Below are 16,253 nucleotides of genomic sequence, written 5' to 3'. Positions count from 1 at the left end.
TAGCCTGACAATTCACAAAAGCAGTTCAAAGCCAAAACTGATGCCAATCAAAAGCAAGTCATCCAGACTAAGCCCAAGGGTTCAAGGTGTCATTTGATCTAACCAGACAAGGATTACCTTTTGAGAATCTACAATCTAGACCATTTTTTTAACCATAAATTAAAATTTTAGATGTAAAAGAAATTTTAACAAAAGAAGAAATTACTTGGCTGAGGGGTGCCTTTCATGACATTGACCATACAACAAAACTCCAAACTGTTGACAGCAAACAACACAGAAAGTTAAGACTGAATGAACGTTACAACAGATATAAATGACCATTGCCCCAAGAAATATCAGTTTCCTTTTCTGGTGTCAGTAAAACAAATACCCAGAAAAATATCACTGCATCAATAAGCTAGTTGATGATGATGTTATGGCAGAAAGTCGAATCCGAGAGGCAAATACCAAAGACTGAAGCTAATCAAAAAGTCATCTCATTCATTTCCATGGGGAGGATCATCACTGTACAGGGGATAGAATTCGCTGACATCATGCTACGGCTTTATTACTATAATCTCTCTAGCAAACCGAAAGAATACAGCTAGGTGAGACCTGAACTGCATTACTCAGAATGTACTAGGACTATAAATTACAGGCTAAGAAAAACAAATGAGCCATCGGGTACCATGATCAACTAATACTGCCCAGGTTTCCTTTTATCTAGATGGAAATTTAGAGGGGGTGAGGGAAAGGAACATCTACATATTTCAAGCTTACTCTTTATAAGCAATACTGAAGTCCATAAGAGTTACTACTATATCTCGTGTTTGAAACATGGCCTTGGCTACATCTACCACACTAGATAAGAACGGAAGCAGCAACGGTTTCATGATATGGTTCATTCAATCTTCAGGAGGTTTTGAAGTTGCAGGTAAGTTTGGCTCAGTTTTTTTACTGCGTTTACATGGTTGCAAATCCGACAAATCTTTATCACAAGGGTTTTGACGCTCAGTGATTTCAGTTCTGGGTGCCTTTCCTTCTCTCCTTACTGACATCTCTCCAGGTGTTGAGGGAGCATCGGTTGGCTTTCCTGTGTCATTTTGATCTCGAGCAGATGCACCCTCAAGACCTACATCCTTCCCAGTTATTGTTAATGCCTGGGAAGTAGGCTCTTCAACTGTCAAAGAATCAATCTTGAGATTTTCAGCCCCAGACTTGGACTGCTTTTCAAGCATCTTCTGGAGGTATCTTCCTTGCTCTTCTATTCGCAGCTGTAAATTTCTTTGAATCTGCAGAGAAATAGCACAGTAACATCTTAACAGGTCTACATACTAGCAACAAATGCAATGCATTCTATGATTTAAAAAGGAGTCAATGCAAGTAGGGAGAACAATAAAGCAAGAGAAAAGCAAGAAATTATAACACGTCCACGAGATTTTTTTAAAACTATTTGAAAGATTTCTTATTATTTTTTTATTCTCCTCAATGTCTTCCTCAGAGACCAAACGTTCAAATAGATAAAACGCGGCCATTGCTCCCTCTCTCTCAGCATCCCTGTACTTCATCTTTTAATTGCAATTTCACAAGCATTGTTTAGTGGCTAGGTTGATTCCAGTAAAACAGCTCAATATCTTCTTGTATAATCTAATGTTGGATTGTGATCAGCAATTGCTGTCATAAACGATCACAGGCTGCATGGATGTTTACTTGCTCTACAATAGAATTTTGTAGCATGAGAATATGTATACGCTGCTAGTTACGCAGACTGAAATGGAGCTCCAAAATTCTGGCTTGTTAAAAAGAATGACATAACAAGTACTAAGGCTAAATGATGTTCTTGGCCTTCATGCCCCTCTAAAATGTGATTAAAAAATTCCTCAAAGCATATGATAGGACTTGGGAAGAAAGGAAAATGCTACAATGAGAAAGCAAAGGTCTCAAGACTCTTAACCTAAAAAAAAGGGCATCATTATTCTATTGTCTAAAATTCATAATTAATGTTGGTGTCTAATGTAAATGTCTAAAGTTCATCGTTCATTAACATCCCAGCAAATACTTCACTTTCTTCTGTTACCAAGGAAGATATGACATATGACTCAAGACCGAAGCAAAGATTTGGCGGAGATGAACTTGTACCATTTATAAACTGTGGTTGGATAACCAGTGAGTAGGTCAAAAGTATATGACTTTTCAAATGTAAGCACACTCTACAAAGAATCTTTGTTTTAAGGTTTTTAGAAATTGTACATCATAATACAATAATAATAAAAAAAAAAATAAAAAAAAATAAAAACACCTTAGACTTTGAAAGAAATCTATAGTCTTTACAAAATCATACCTCAAGCTGCTCATGCAAACGCTTTTGAACTTCCATCTGCAGCCTTAATGCCTCTGTGAGATCCATACCCCTGTTGTGACACCAAGCATGGTATGAAACTTGGTGATTCATGGTTAAAAAAGCAAGGGAAAAAACAAATAAAGGTCCAAGCAGGACTAATCTTCAGAATATTGACCTAAGAAAGCATTATTACATATAAAAATTCACCTAAATTTCATTTCAGAAACTGTCTTCCTATGGTAGCTTCTATCACTCTATTAATCAACAGTACACGTCCCTCTGTAACTAACCAAATCAAACATATAACCATTCTGGAAAGACATCTTATATTTCCATTTCAATGTTTCCTTTAGACAATGAACAGAAAATAAGATAGAGCTTTCCAAGGTTAATCTTGCTTGCTGGAACTCTCATAAGTCATAACTTGCTAATAAATACTTTAGTTCAACTCCAATCCTCAAGCATCACACAATGGACCAAAGGAAAGACCCTATAAATAAAATAAAAAATTAAGAATACCTTATATTTCACTTCATTCAGTTTATGTTGCTTTGACCCATGTGGACTGCCTTATCCCTTAGACAACCCAACAAAGCTTACTTTCACTTCAAATTGGTAATTGACATTTCTTCCATGATTTGTATGAGTTCTTTGGCACTATCATTTCCATAAAGCAAAGATAAAGTAATCGGTTATGCTAATCACATTATACCCCAGCATGTCCCAAGTTAATATAGTGGTATCACAACAGTAGATTACTACTTGAGCAATCTTTTCATTACAGAAGCAGTATCAGTTGACCTAATGTCAACATTGGCTGAAGGTGGCCTTAATTTATCACTTTACCAGAACAATGGGAAATCCAGCTATATGTTTGGAAAATATGGGAATGCATCTGCATACCGGGTTTCATTTTTTGATAAAACTGAAAGAAAAATACAAAATTGTTCCCCCACAAAATTCCAATTATAAGTGTGACAACTTTCAAAATCTCAAACTGCACCTCCACCAAAAAAGTCCCGTATCTGCTACTGATCTGTTTATCTGAATGAGTGATAAACCAACACCTAAAGGCACAATCAACATAATAATACTAGTTGAGACGACTGTCAACATCTAAGAAGCCCAGCTATATTATCAAGCAAATCACACAAGGTATTACATATAATAAGAACAGTAAAGAAGGTTGATGTAGTAGATCAGTTCAAAATTTGCAGGCAACAACTATTATTTGGCCTTTTCTCTATCCCAAAATTAAGAAAAATAAATAAATGCTGAACATCATCACCCAAAGAAATACCAATAGAAGAGCACATGTACAAGGATAAAACAAATACTTACGCTTTCAGGTCTAAAGATGACAAGTCTGCAACAGGAGTTGACAAATTTTCAGATAAACCTGCAAACAGAAGACAGAAATCCGCATACTCAATGAGCACCTAGGCCGAGAATTTTAAGAACCAAAGAACACTAGAGACCTGACATCAATGCTAAGGCAACAAAACCAACATATATGTGGAATTGTTTAAAAAAATAGAAGCAGGAAATGTATTTTGGTGCACTACAGATAGAATTTGAATCTCTGTCCAGTAACATGACTAGCAATTCCACAATTAATATAAAGGGCACTTTATATATGAAGAATCTGTCCAGTAGAAGATATATGCTAACTTGCTAAGCATCAATATAAGGGGGAGGAGCATTATAGTCAGTAGAATTACAATTAGCTTGTGAGTAGCTTGAAAAATAAGATAGGTCATTTATTAGAGGGAAAGCTCTATATATAGAGCATATTAGAGAGAAACAGAGAATTAGGTTGAATATTGGCAAGACTTGTGAAGTTGTGAGAGTAGAGAGAGACGTTGTTACTTAGTAGAGCACCAACCTCTCAAATTTAAGCTAGATTGTAATTGGCAATTTCTACCATGATTATTATCTATACAATCAGATCTTACTATATTTTTTTTCTAATTTCTTCATTAATTCTTCTTAATCTTCTTACTACCCTAAATTCTACTGTTCTAGTAAATAACTAAAGATCATCTCAGTTTATAGCAACAATCAGCACATAGGACCAGTTTAAGTTGTAACATGTACTTCAGTATAAAACTAGAAAAGTTTAAAGGACTTATTTAACAGGCCTGTCGCCATTGAACACAACAAAAATCAATTCTTCATTATGGAAGGACTTAAAATACACAGTGAATGAACAATTTCACAGTGAATGAACAATTGAACACACACACACACAATTCCCGTAAAAATTTGTCAACAACCCCCTTCCCCCTCCTTTCCCACAGCCATTGAGGATAAAAGCGAAGGTTATACAAAAAAAAATGTTAAAGCAACTAAGATCAACGAGTAGATCTATAAATTGATATCCAATTGTCCATTGACAATATCACATATTCACATTAATCACATACATCCAAGATCCAACAGGAAAGTTCTGTGTATGTTTTCCATACAAAGTACGGCACAAGGAATGAGCACTGTCGTTTGAATGGGAGGAAAGAAACACGAATCTTATGGAGATAAACCATTCTTATATAACATTATTTTTGAAAGATATACATCCAGAATTTGCAATGGAAGATACTGGACAATGAAAAAGTCATGTGTTGTGCAAAGCAATGAGGAGCAAGCCCAAGATTGAAAAACCAAAGAGGGGGGGGGGGGGGGGGTGTTACCAATCAAAGTCCATCCGGCTCCTCACAGCTTTGGATATATTATATATCAAGCGCCATTACATTTATAAGCAGTGACATGGGCAATCCAGATGTGTAGACAGGTCAAAACATGCTCTTAAAGTAAAGCTATGTCCTAGAAATGAAATTCTTCATTTCCTATATAACAAAACCCTATCATTTTCACTATCTAGATACACTTAAACTGATACAAAAAGACATCAAACTTGAAGAGCACAAATCCAATGTTGTATTTAATGTAGTCCCTGTTTAACAAATTAAGTGCCACTCAGTAAATTAACTTCCTTATGCAGATATGTAAGACTGTAAGCTATAGAAAGTAAAATTTTTAAAAGGTCAATGTGTAATTAATGTTCTACTTGCATCCCGGACCCTATCCCTTTTTTGCAAGCAACAACTTTTAAAACCATCAAATTAAACCATCTTTCACAGTTGAAAGTCTTAAGACGGATACATCAATCAATTCAACAGCTCCATTTCACGGAGAAAAATTGGAAAAAAGAAGAATGGTTTTTGGGGGGGGAGGGGGAGAAGAGTTTCATGGACACACCTTCAGAGGGCTCTGGCCTGTACCGAGCTGTTCTATATTTCTGCATGCATATGTATTTTAAGAAGTAAATAGGATGGTATAGAGAAAAACAATTAAGATTAAGCAAACATTTTTAAATCCCAGATAGAAAATAGCATATGATAGATGATCCTAAGATAAAAGGACAATGTCCTACATGCCTGCAGGTGACTTTTCACGTGATAAATGGTCAAACCTTCAACCTTCATCAGCTTCAAAACACCTTTAGGGGTAGCTCCTACAAGTCCAAATGATCAAATTAAGTTAGATGTTGCATCAGCTGCAGGCCAATATTTGCATTAAAGTGACTCACTTTCACTGCCACCAAGCTTACTGACTGCTTCCACAAAGGCTTCATGAAGCTCTGGTGTCCAGCGCATCCGTGACTTGGCTGGACCACTAGCTGTGGAAGCCGGGCTTGCAACTGCTGCAACTTCTGCTGATGATACAGAAGGCTGCTGCTGACTTTGTGTTGGGTGCGTCAACAAATTTGGAGTTGAATTAACTAGTTGATTTGACATCTAATACAACAGAGTGACAATCAGTGCTGGACAAACAGTGGTGCAGTAAAGCAGCATTTTGTAATTAGAAAGCATCTATAAGCAAAAAGGACCAAAAATCTTATACAGCATAACAACCTTCATTCCATGGTCTGTGGCATTGGCATCAATAAGCAAGTCACTCCAATGAGAACTAAGTGATTCATCATCAGTGATTAGCTGATCTGCCCATTCCTGCCAATCATTTCGCTTGACAAGGTCTTCATGTGTTACAAGATTACTGCCAGCATCACCATTTCCCTGGATGTGGCCACTTGACATGGAGCTCTGGGAGGGAAAATCAGGGAAACCAGATCCTGAATCTGAGCACCATGAGAGGTTGTTGTTTCCTCTAGTATAATTACTACATGTAGATGAATGAATAAGATCTGTGTGAGTAGAAGGCATTAGAGCCAATGACGATCCATTGTTAGCAGACGGAGGTATATACGGGGAGTTACTAGAATAGTTTTCATGGGAGGTAGGAGAGAAATGAACATCAGGAGAGTATCCTGATGAGGATGAGAACATATGGTTGACATGAGTGTTGGATGGCAATGGATTTGAATGAAAGACCGAGGGATCAGTAACAAGCTCCCTTTCCATAGAGACCTGCTGGGAGTCAGGCAATTTAGGATACTTCTCTTCCAAGGTACTAGATAGGACTGGTAAGGATGAAGACAGAGCTCCAGAGGCACCCAATTGTCTTGGACCAGATCTCTGAATGGATATAGCAGGGTGTCCATCCATGTTTGGCCTTTAAAAAATACTGGGATAACCTTCCAGTTTCAGATCCTGTATTAAAAGAGACTGCACCAGTTCACAATGCATAAGGGCCAGATAAGAACTTTTAAAGTTCAAAATTAAACGGTAAAAATCACAAGTGAGCCCAAAAATTGTCTACAACATTGGTTTTCACAATACATTGATCATATACATCAAAAAAATTCAAAATTATATGATTAACATTTTGCAGAATTAAAAGAAAAATGAAGGTTTTCAAAATATTACACATTGTTCTTCGAACAGATCAAAATAGTAGGCAAAAAGATAGATTAAGTAGTTAACAAATAAAATGAAACCAAACAAGATAATAGATAAAAAAGGAGACACAATCAAAAAGTACTTCCTCCATTATTTATTAACAACAATATTGAATTTTACACTATTCACATAGACTCCTTAAAGCATCTTTTTTTATTTATAAGATAGGAAAAATAAAGTCATGTAGGGTCTGTTATATTAGTCTCGACATATACATCCAACATATCGGCTTTTTAAAAATTTTACTAAAAGATAATCAAATATATTAACAATATATGTATAATACTAAGTATATGCATTTGCAAGCGTGTAATTCCATAAGTTGCAACTGAAAAATAACCGAGGAGAAGAAGTATGACACAAGATATATCAACTAATAGTCGGTGGGTCATATGCTTGATACATGCAATAGTATTACGATAGTGTCATTGAATCAAGTCAAACATGAGACATTAATAAAGGAGCACTCAAGAGGGATGGTAAAATTATTTTCAGGATTAGGGCTTGTTATAGAGTTATAGCAGCAGCAATGGAGCCATCAACAATCAAATGAAATCCAAACTGTGAAATACTTTTGCAGAAAATGAATTACAAATTTTATTCGTTTTTTTTATTTACATGATGAGCATAATTCTATGTCTGTCTTTGTTTCATCCAGTGCCTTGGTTTATATTTGAAACAATCTGCAATTTTAGAATTTACGAGGTTCGAGAATTTCCATAACCCCTAATACGGGCCAATTTAGGACATTTTGTGAGATTGGAAACTGGATTCCTCAAATCTTGTGCATCTCAGAGTCGTCAGATTAGCATTATCACTTTTGTCATTCCTCATGCTCCAGCAAACAACTTAATGAATGCATTAGCAAGTAGTTTGCACGGACCCTATTTTACTATTTATGAAACATAGCTCATTAAACTAGAGCCTAGGAAAACATAAATCAATCCACAGATTGATTACTACTGATCAGTAGCAAAATATTAGTTGACCCTAATTGTTCTACAGCCCAAACCTCTATTACTTTTTTTTTTTTTTTTTTTTTTTTTTTTTGGGAAAAAAATAGAGTTGATTACCACATGCCTAAATGGATGGTCAAGTACAGCTTGCTCCAGCAGTTTGCACCTTGGCCTTTCAAAAATCAATAGCATAAAGATATGCACAGAATGGAAACTGAATATGGATATTGTCTGCCTGATAAAAATAGCTTCTAATCTTCCATGGTGGACTCAGCAATAAGTCTTTCATCCAAAATTAAAGTATGAAAAACAACAGAAAAATAATAACAAACCCATAAATCCAATAATCAGCAAGGACCAAGACGATTCCCATGTATGCAACCTCACCTACATATTTATCATAGTATAACTAATAAGGGGTAGCTCCCAAAAGGAGCAACTAAAAGATATTGTAGAAACGGAAACAAACTATACTGGAGTAGTGGAGTTATTCCGAAAGAAAATTTTAGACGGGTCATATTTCACCACCCTGCTCCACTTCTAAGTTATAACTTCCTAATAAACTTTCTTCTACTCCTACTCCTACTAGATAATGTGGCAGCAACCCGGGTACAAATAAAGATTGAATCCTGTTTTTCCTTTACAATTGTAATTACGCCACTCGGGTGCACCTCAAGTTCCCCAATTAACACCCCACTCACCCATGTAATCAATTCACCCTAACCCTTCTGCTCATTGCTCAACAGTCAGCACACTCAACCAAAATTGGCAAAGCCTTTGATAATACTACTATATATCATCATATTTTGTTATGACAATAAAACTAAAATAACAAGATTAACATTCCTCATGACCTAAACCATTCACAAAATTAGTACTCCGTAATCAACATGCAAAATCAAAACATCAACAAGTCGATAATGTAAAAGTTAATTTCACAAAAACCTAGCACAATCTCTTAATCCCTGTTAAAAAGAGGGGTCACTTAGTAATTATATAAAAGTTAATTAATGCACAGCATAAAAAAAAGTCAGACACAAACTCAATCTAAAAACCCCAGATGAAATGAATATTAACATCAATCAAAATCCAAACTTTCTCATTGCTCAAAAAAATTTGGATAAAATCAATACATACCCAGATTAAAAAAAATCACATTCATTTCATTTTGAGCTACAAAATATTATACAAAAATAAAAAATTAAGTAAATTAGAAGAGCATACCTTGAATTTGGAAGGAAACCCAGAAAAATTGAAGGGAATACAACGATGAAATTGATATAATAATGAAGATTAAAATTGATTTGGGGGTGTAAATGGATCACCGGCGTCGAGAAGTGAACGGTCGTGAATGGGTTTTGGCCTTGGTAATTTGGCCTATTTGGCTAATCTTCCATTAACAAAATTGAAAGGGGCAACTTCAAGAATTAGCCACGCTTGTTTGTTGCGCGTGAAGCTGACTTTTGAGAATCTTTTGCATAGATTAATCGGTTGGTGTCGTTGGTTACGTTGCTCAAGGGTGCGAGGGGTCGTGGACTTGTGCTGGTGGTAGCGATGGCTAGAGCAACGTTTACCGTACAACGAAAGAGGTATCCGGATCTGGAGGTGTTAATTCGCGGGTTCAAACCAGGTTTGGTAAAGTCAGGTCGAATTGAATCTAACTTTGACCTTAAGTCATGCAAAATTATTGTGTTTATCGAGTTGAAATCTAAAACGGATATTTTTCGCATCGGGTCGAGTGTGATTTTAACACCACTACGTACAACGGTACAAGTAAAGTTGGTAACTTTGGTATTCGGTTCTATTCAAGTTGGGTTCAAGTTATGTTATCTAGTAAGTCGATTCATCTTTCGTATGAGGTTTAGGTTTTGGGCGATTCAAGTTCACTTCGAATTATGTTAAATTGCTAACCTTTTTTAAGTAATGTAAGACAGGTTAAGTTCGAATCAAATTCGCGCGGGTCAAATTCAAGCTAGGTTTCAAACAATTAACTACCTATTGAATAAACTTTATTTGGGTTATTCTTGGGTTCGAGTCAAGTTCAGGTTGGACCAAAACCTGCCAAACCTACATAATTATGTTTTCAATAAATCGACCAAGCATTACTAACATGATAAATAGCCCATTCCACCAAGAATACTTGCAAAGTTACAATGCTTTGTACTCCTTCCATACCTAAATGCTTTGATGAGAGGAAAATAGTGCAAGTTTTATGTAGGAAAAATCCTAAAAAATGTGAATTTAACACTTAGGGAATTTCCGGTGGTCATGGGGTGCTCTTTTTCGGAGTTTGCATGGATCTTGTAATGTATGCATGGGGTGAAGTGATTATGGTAGAGATGATGGACTGATAGTGCATAGTTGTTTGTTTTTGGAGATTAAATGAGCGACACTATTTACAAACTTATACATCGTATTATAAAATTTATTTTCATCGATGAAATTAAATGAATATTTATACTATATGTAACACCCCTAAATTACTCTCCAACAATAATTATTATTAAACAGGGCTTAGAAAGTAACTTAAGGATATTACCGCCATGTGATTACGTAAGACTTTTCAAAACAGAGACTTGCAGCGGAAGAAATACATACGTATTTTACCTTTTTTTTGTATTAATAATATGAATAATAATATCCAAAACAATAACTAGTATAGTGGAGTATTTCAACAAAATACCACAATAGTGAAAACCCTAATCTAGGTGATTAGTTACCGAAGGTCCCCAATGCAGCAACTAGGCATGTACAAAACTATCCGAGAATCCGATCTGCAACCGATCCAAATTTTTGGATATTCGATCTGAGTTTTCATTTCGGATCGGATATCCGATCCGAAAAAGCGGATATCGGATGTGGATTTAGATATTAATTTAAAAAATTTCGGATATCCAAAATATAAAGCCTAAAATAGTGAAATATATATAAATTTTTTAAATTGTTCATATAAAACTAACCCTGTATTATTAACTTATTATAATATTCTTAATATATTTGATGATAATATTTGTTGCAAAAGGACTACTATTTTATTAAAATATGTTGTACAACTTAGCGATAAAAAAATGGTAAAATTAGTGAAATTTAGAAAATAATCATAACAATTTTACTTAATATTGGATAATGGATATTCGAAGCATTCGATCTATCGGATATCCGAAATTTTCAAATCGGATTTGGATATCAAATAAATTCTGATATCCGAGTATTCGGATATCCGATCCAAAATCACATTTCGGATCGAACATCCGATCCGTGAACAGGCTTAGCAGCAACTAGCATCCACGCTTGAAATCACCTAATTACTCATCAATGAATGATAAGTAGGGCAAAGCCAAACAAAAGAGAAGTACGGGTTAGCAAAAATGCTTAAGTACATACCAATGCTAGATATGTAAAATCAATTTAGTTAGTTAAACATGCTTTCGTAAGATTTAACATTTATATATAATATTTATTCAAAAGATTCAATAAATAGAAATTTCACATTTAAAAACGTTTAAAATTATTCCAAAACTTGTCAATATTTCAAAGCCAACGACTTTCCAAAAATAGATTCCAATAGAAATTGATAATCAATGTTTTCGTAATCATTTTCCCAACCTAAGTGTGCACAACTGCACAACCCCAAGCTAGTGACTCCTTACATAGCGCTATACTTGGGAAAAAGACTAGATCATACATAGTTCATAGCCTTATCATTTATCTCCGCATAGTAGGAGTCATAAAAATCCCTTTGGAAAATGGTGATTCAACAAGTTGTTGAGATAAAGTTTCAATAATGTTGGCAGAGTTACGGGGATGTAACTCCCTTTTATGGGGTGAAGAATGCGATATAGTTTCGCGCTTTTAATTATTTTGATATAATTTGAGTAATTTTGAGACATTTCAAGTTGAGCATAAGTCAATTTGAACTAACTTGGATTATTTTACTGATATTTCTTTTAAGTTTCAAGGTCGAAACTTCTTTTAAGGGGGTAGACTATAATACCTCGTATTTTCAAACCATTTTAATTATATACTAATCATATTTATTAATTTAATTATGTTTGATTTCTTTCCAAAGTATTTAAAATATTATATAAATATGTTTTTAGATAATACCTTAGGTCAATAGCATTATTAACTTGTCATTATATAATTTTACGAAAATAATAATTACATTTATAAAATATTTTATATTTATATGTATGAGTTTATTCGGAAATGTAATACTCGAAAATCATATTTTTCTAATTTGGGTATTTCTTTACTCCAAGTGAAAGGAGCTAAGTCTATTTCTTAGAGGATTGTCAACAATGAGGGAAAAATGTTTTCCTCATTCTCTCTCTATCCACTTTCTCTCTCTAAAATCCTCATTTTTTTCATGAGGAAATTTGATGAGGAAAATTTATCCCACCAATGATGAGAATAAAAAATTCCTCACCACTCTCTTATTACTTTTTCTCTCTCCTACAAATCACCATATTTTATTAACTTATGTTTTATTAAAAAATAGATCTTTTTGTCCAAAACTACCTTTATTTGACAACTTTTTATCCAAAACTACCATATTAATTTTTTTTTGTCCACAACTACCTTTAAAATGAGTTTTTATTGTTGACCACTACCTAAATTTTTTTTTAAGGCGTTGACCTTAATTTTCAGGTTACTTAGATACATGTGCAGGGCACATGTTTCATTTATTTATGGCTTTGTTAATTTTTTCCCCAATTTTTTTTTCCTTTTCTCTCTCTTCCACAAATCAGATACTCTATCCCTCTTAAATCTCAATACTCCATCCCCCCTAAAAACCCATATTACCTCAATTAATTTTGTTTGAATTTATAAAACCCCAATTGTTGTAACTCATATTCAACGAAAATGAGATTTCTCTCTCTTCAATTTGGTGGGTTTGCTTTTATTTTCTCTCTCTTAAATTTGGTGGGTTTTCTTTGAAATTTATGTTTAATAATTGTTAAACGTTTATCTTTTAGCATAATTTTTGGTTCAGTTTCATGTTTAATAATTTTTATTTTTTTTCTTTTGTAGAACATAAATGTCAATTGGAAGTGAGATGTTGTTGGAGAACAGTTAACGAACCTTGAACGAGTTCTGCTACTATGGCATCATCATTTTGTATATTTTTATTTGGTTAATGATGGTTGAAATTTGAAAAAATTATGAACAAATAATGTATTAGATGTTTTGAGCAGTAAATAATGTGCGAGAGTGGTGGAGACTACAGAGAAGAAAGTGAAAGAGATGATATAGGTAAAATAAGAAGAGAGAGAAAATGGATGAAAATGGGTGAAAATAAAACAAAATCATTAAAAAATAAATCATGTGCCCTGCACATGTCTTTAAGTGACCTGAATATTAAGGTCAATGTCTGAAAAAATATTTAGGTAGTGGTCAACAATGAAAACTCATTTTAAAAGTAGTTGTGGACAAAAAAAAACTTTGTGAAGCAGTTTTGGACAAATAGTTGTCAAATGAAGGTAGTTTTGGACAAAAAATCCTAAAAAATATACTAGTATAAATTACCGTTATGATACATAAAAAATCTAATTATAATATATATATATATATTTTTGTTTATCATTACGTTTATAATTTTTGTTTGCTTTGATGACCTCCAAAACGATGTGTTTTGAGGTAAAAACCCACTAAAACGCATCATTTGGAGGTGCATCAAAGCAAAAATTAATTAAAGAGGTAGCAAGTGGTGGTGGGGCCCACTTGCTACTGTTCATTCTTTTTTTTTTCCTCACACCATGAGGAAATTTGATTTTCCTTGTGAGGAAAAAATTGATTTTCTCATTGTTGTGATGTTGAGGAAAATTTTCCTCATTGTTGTTGGTGCTCTTACTCCTAAAGCATGACTAAAGCATAAACTTCCTCTACAAGCTTGAACACTTAACCCCCAAGTTGTTGACATCATACATGACATCAATAGAGTTTTCAAACTCTATAAATAGAACCCAAAGTTCAGCCATTTTAAGCCAAAAGTCTCTTGCTCTCAAAGCCCCATCCTTCTTTTCTTCTTTCTTTCTTTCTTCTTATGCCTCTCATTTTCGTACTAGTTCAGCCCGTATATATTCCAAGTTATTTTTCAACCAAGTCTGATCATTTTTAGCCTTCTGCTGTTTGAGGCAAAGTTGTTCCTCTCAAAAAGTCTTTAAGGTTAGGCTCAAGAATCACCCAATTTGAAGTTATATACTATGAGATACGACCTCTGCAAGATCTGACTCCTTCTTTTCAATATGAACCTTCACGTGAGCTTTGCTACTTTAGATTATTTTGCGGTTAGTTTTCTAAAACTAATATTTATTTTCAATTTATGATTTATGATTTTTATAAGGTTTCATATTTGATGTTTATTTAAAATACTCCATATAATGTTTATTCAGGATATAATTTGTGGTTGTAAATCTAGGTGGAATAGTTGTAAAGATCAATGTACGTACTCATGGCTAGATCTTTAAACATGTGATTTTATACAAATGTGTTTTGTGTTTTGAGTGATGAACTATGTTTGAATGTTGAAGAAGGATTTATAAATTTTCATAAACTAAAATTCTATAAGCGTGTTTCAATAAAACACAATTGTTTAATCTTTAATATTTGGGAAATTCTCAATGGTGCTTTGACTTTTTTCTTTTTCTCAATGGTAAACATCAAAAAATCATATTATCTTTGGTAATCAACTATTTGTGTTATTAAATTAGTGGTGACATTAATGAGATCAATCTATAATTATAAGCCTAACTATAGTTAACTAAAGGCGAGATGACTAATATATCCTTGAAATTTAAATTTTTCTTTATTTTTTAAGGAAAAAGATATATGCCGCCCTAAGGGCTGCATATAAGTGTAATACCCCGAATTTTTATACATATTTTATTTTAAATAAGTATTTTGTGAGGTATTTAAATAATTTGAAATGAATTATTTATTTTAAATAAGTTTGGAAATATTTTACAAAAGGAAAGTTTTATTTAATTAATAATTTTATTAAGTTGGAATTTAATTTAGGAAAGTTTTATTTTAGTTAAGCTTTATTAGGAAAGATTAAAAAAGGAAATTTTAGGTAAAAAGGGTTTCTAGAGAAAGGGGTATAAATATTCAACACTTGGGCAAATTAAACTTTGCCCAGAGTGGAGAATACCCAAGGTAAACTTTCTCTCCCTTCTCCTTTATTTCTTTTTCTTTTTCTGTCTTTTCCCCTTCCCCTTTTTGCACGGCCCGCCACCACACACACACCACCGGTCGCCACCACGGCCACCGGCGCAAGAGCCAGCAGCCACGGCGGCACCAGCAGGGCGCGGCAGCAGCCCAGCAGTGCCGTGGTGGCTGCTGGTATCCGACCACCCTTTGGAAAAAAAAATTATTCTTTTTATTTTTCTTTTGTTTAATCCTAGATCTAATTATAAATTATGAGTTTTGTGATGATTTTATGATGATTGATTTTAAGTATGATGTAAATTAATTTTCAGATTTTAATTTTAATTAAACAGCCCCAATTGAAACCCTAGACTTGTAAATAATTGATTATTGAAGGAATATGATTTAGGGTGGTTTAAACCTTTAATTTGAGGGTTTTAAAGCATAATTACAGAAAGTTTTCATGAATTAATATTGCTGGAATTTTTGTTAGTAAGCTAAAAATTAAGTTTCTTGAAGGAATTTGATTACCCATTAATTGGATTAAAGTAAGAGGTCTTAAATGAATTTTTAGCTTGTTTTAATTAAATTATGAGTGGTTTAATAAGAGTATATATTGCTGGAAATTTGTGTGGAGTAGATTTTAATGCCATATTATGATTTTGGTTTGTAGGAGACTTTGAAGTGAGTGTATTAGTCGTGGCGATTTTAAGAACGTATTCAAGGTATGTTCGCGTACTTGGTATTTATTTGGTGATATATGATCATGCTAGGCTTTGAATAATTGATTCTAAATAGAATTATGATAGTTTTTGGTTGAAATTTATTATTTGATTGATGTTGGTGATTAAATTATGAAGCATGAATTATTGGTGATGGATTATTGAATGGAAATAATTATTTTTGCATGTTGTATATGAACCACACTTTTATTATTGACATGATAGAGAGCATGTTTAATTAAACTAA

General features: G+C 33.7%; 1 protein-coding gene across 2 annotated transcripts; it reads right to left on the bottom strand.

Annotated features, from left to right (window-relative positions):
* Positions 1 to 460: 460 nt before the first annotated feature.
* On the bottom strand, positions 461 to 9,741 carry LOC145570375 (protein PHOSPHATE STARVATION RESPONSE 1-like). 2 transcript variants are annotated; one of them, XM_081629432.1, is made up of 8 exons: positions 9,360 to 9,741; positions 6,235 to 6,945; positions 5,910 to 6,117; positions 5,758 to 5,834; positions 5,579 to 5,618; positions 3,662 to 3,719; positions 2,321 to 2,390; positions 461 to 1,271 (listed from the first exon to the last, which is right to left on the bottom strand). In XM_081629432.1, the coding sequence occupies exons 2-8, from the start codon at positions 6,883 to 6,885 to the stop codon at positions 885 to 887; spliced, it is 1,491 nt and encodes a 496-aa protein (XP_081485558.1). In that variant the 5' UTR covers positions 6,886 to 6,945; positions 9,360 to 9,741; the 3' UTR covers positions 461 to 884. The 2 variants fall into 2 exon arrangements, with proteins under 2 accessions (XP_081485558.1, XP_081485559.1); XM_081629433.1 differs by having other exon boundaries at positions 6,235 to 6,930.
* Between the last annotated feature and the right edge of the window lie 6,512 nt (positions 9,742 to 16,253).

The sequence above is a fragment of the Chenopodium album genome, chromosome 12, assembly GCF_948465745.1.
Source record: "Chenopodium album chromosome 12, dcCheAlbu1.1, whole genome shotgun sequence".
Classification (NCBI taxonomy): Eukaryota; Viridiplantae; Streptophyta; class Magnoliopsida; order Caryophyllales; family Amaranthaceae; genus Chenopodium; species Chenopodium album.
This window is presented reverse-complemented; position numbering and strand designations above follow the sequence as displayed.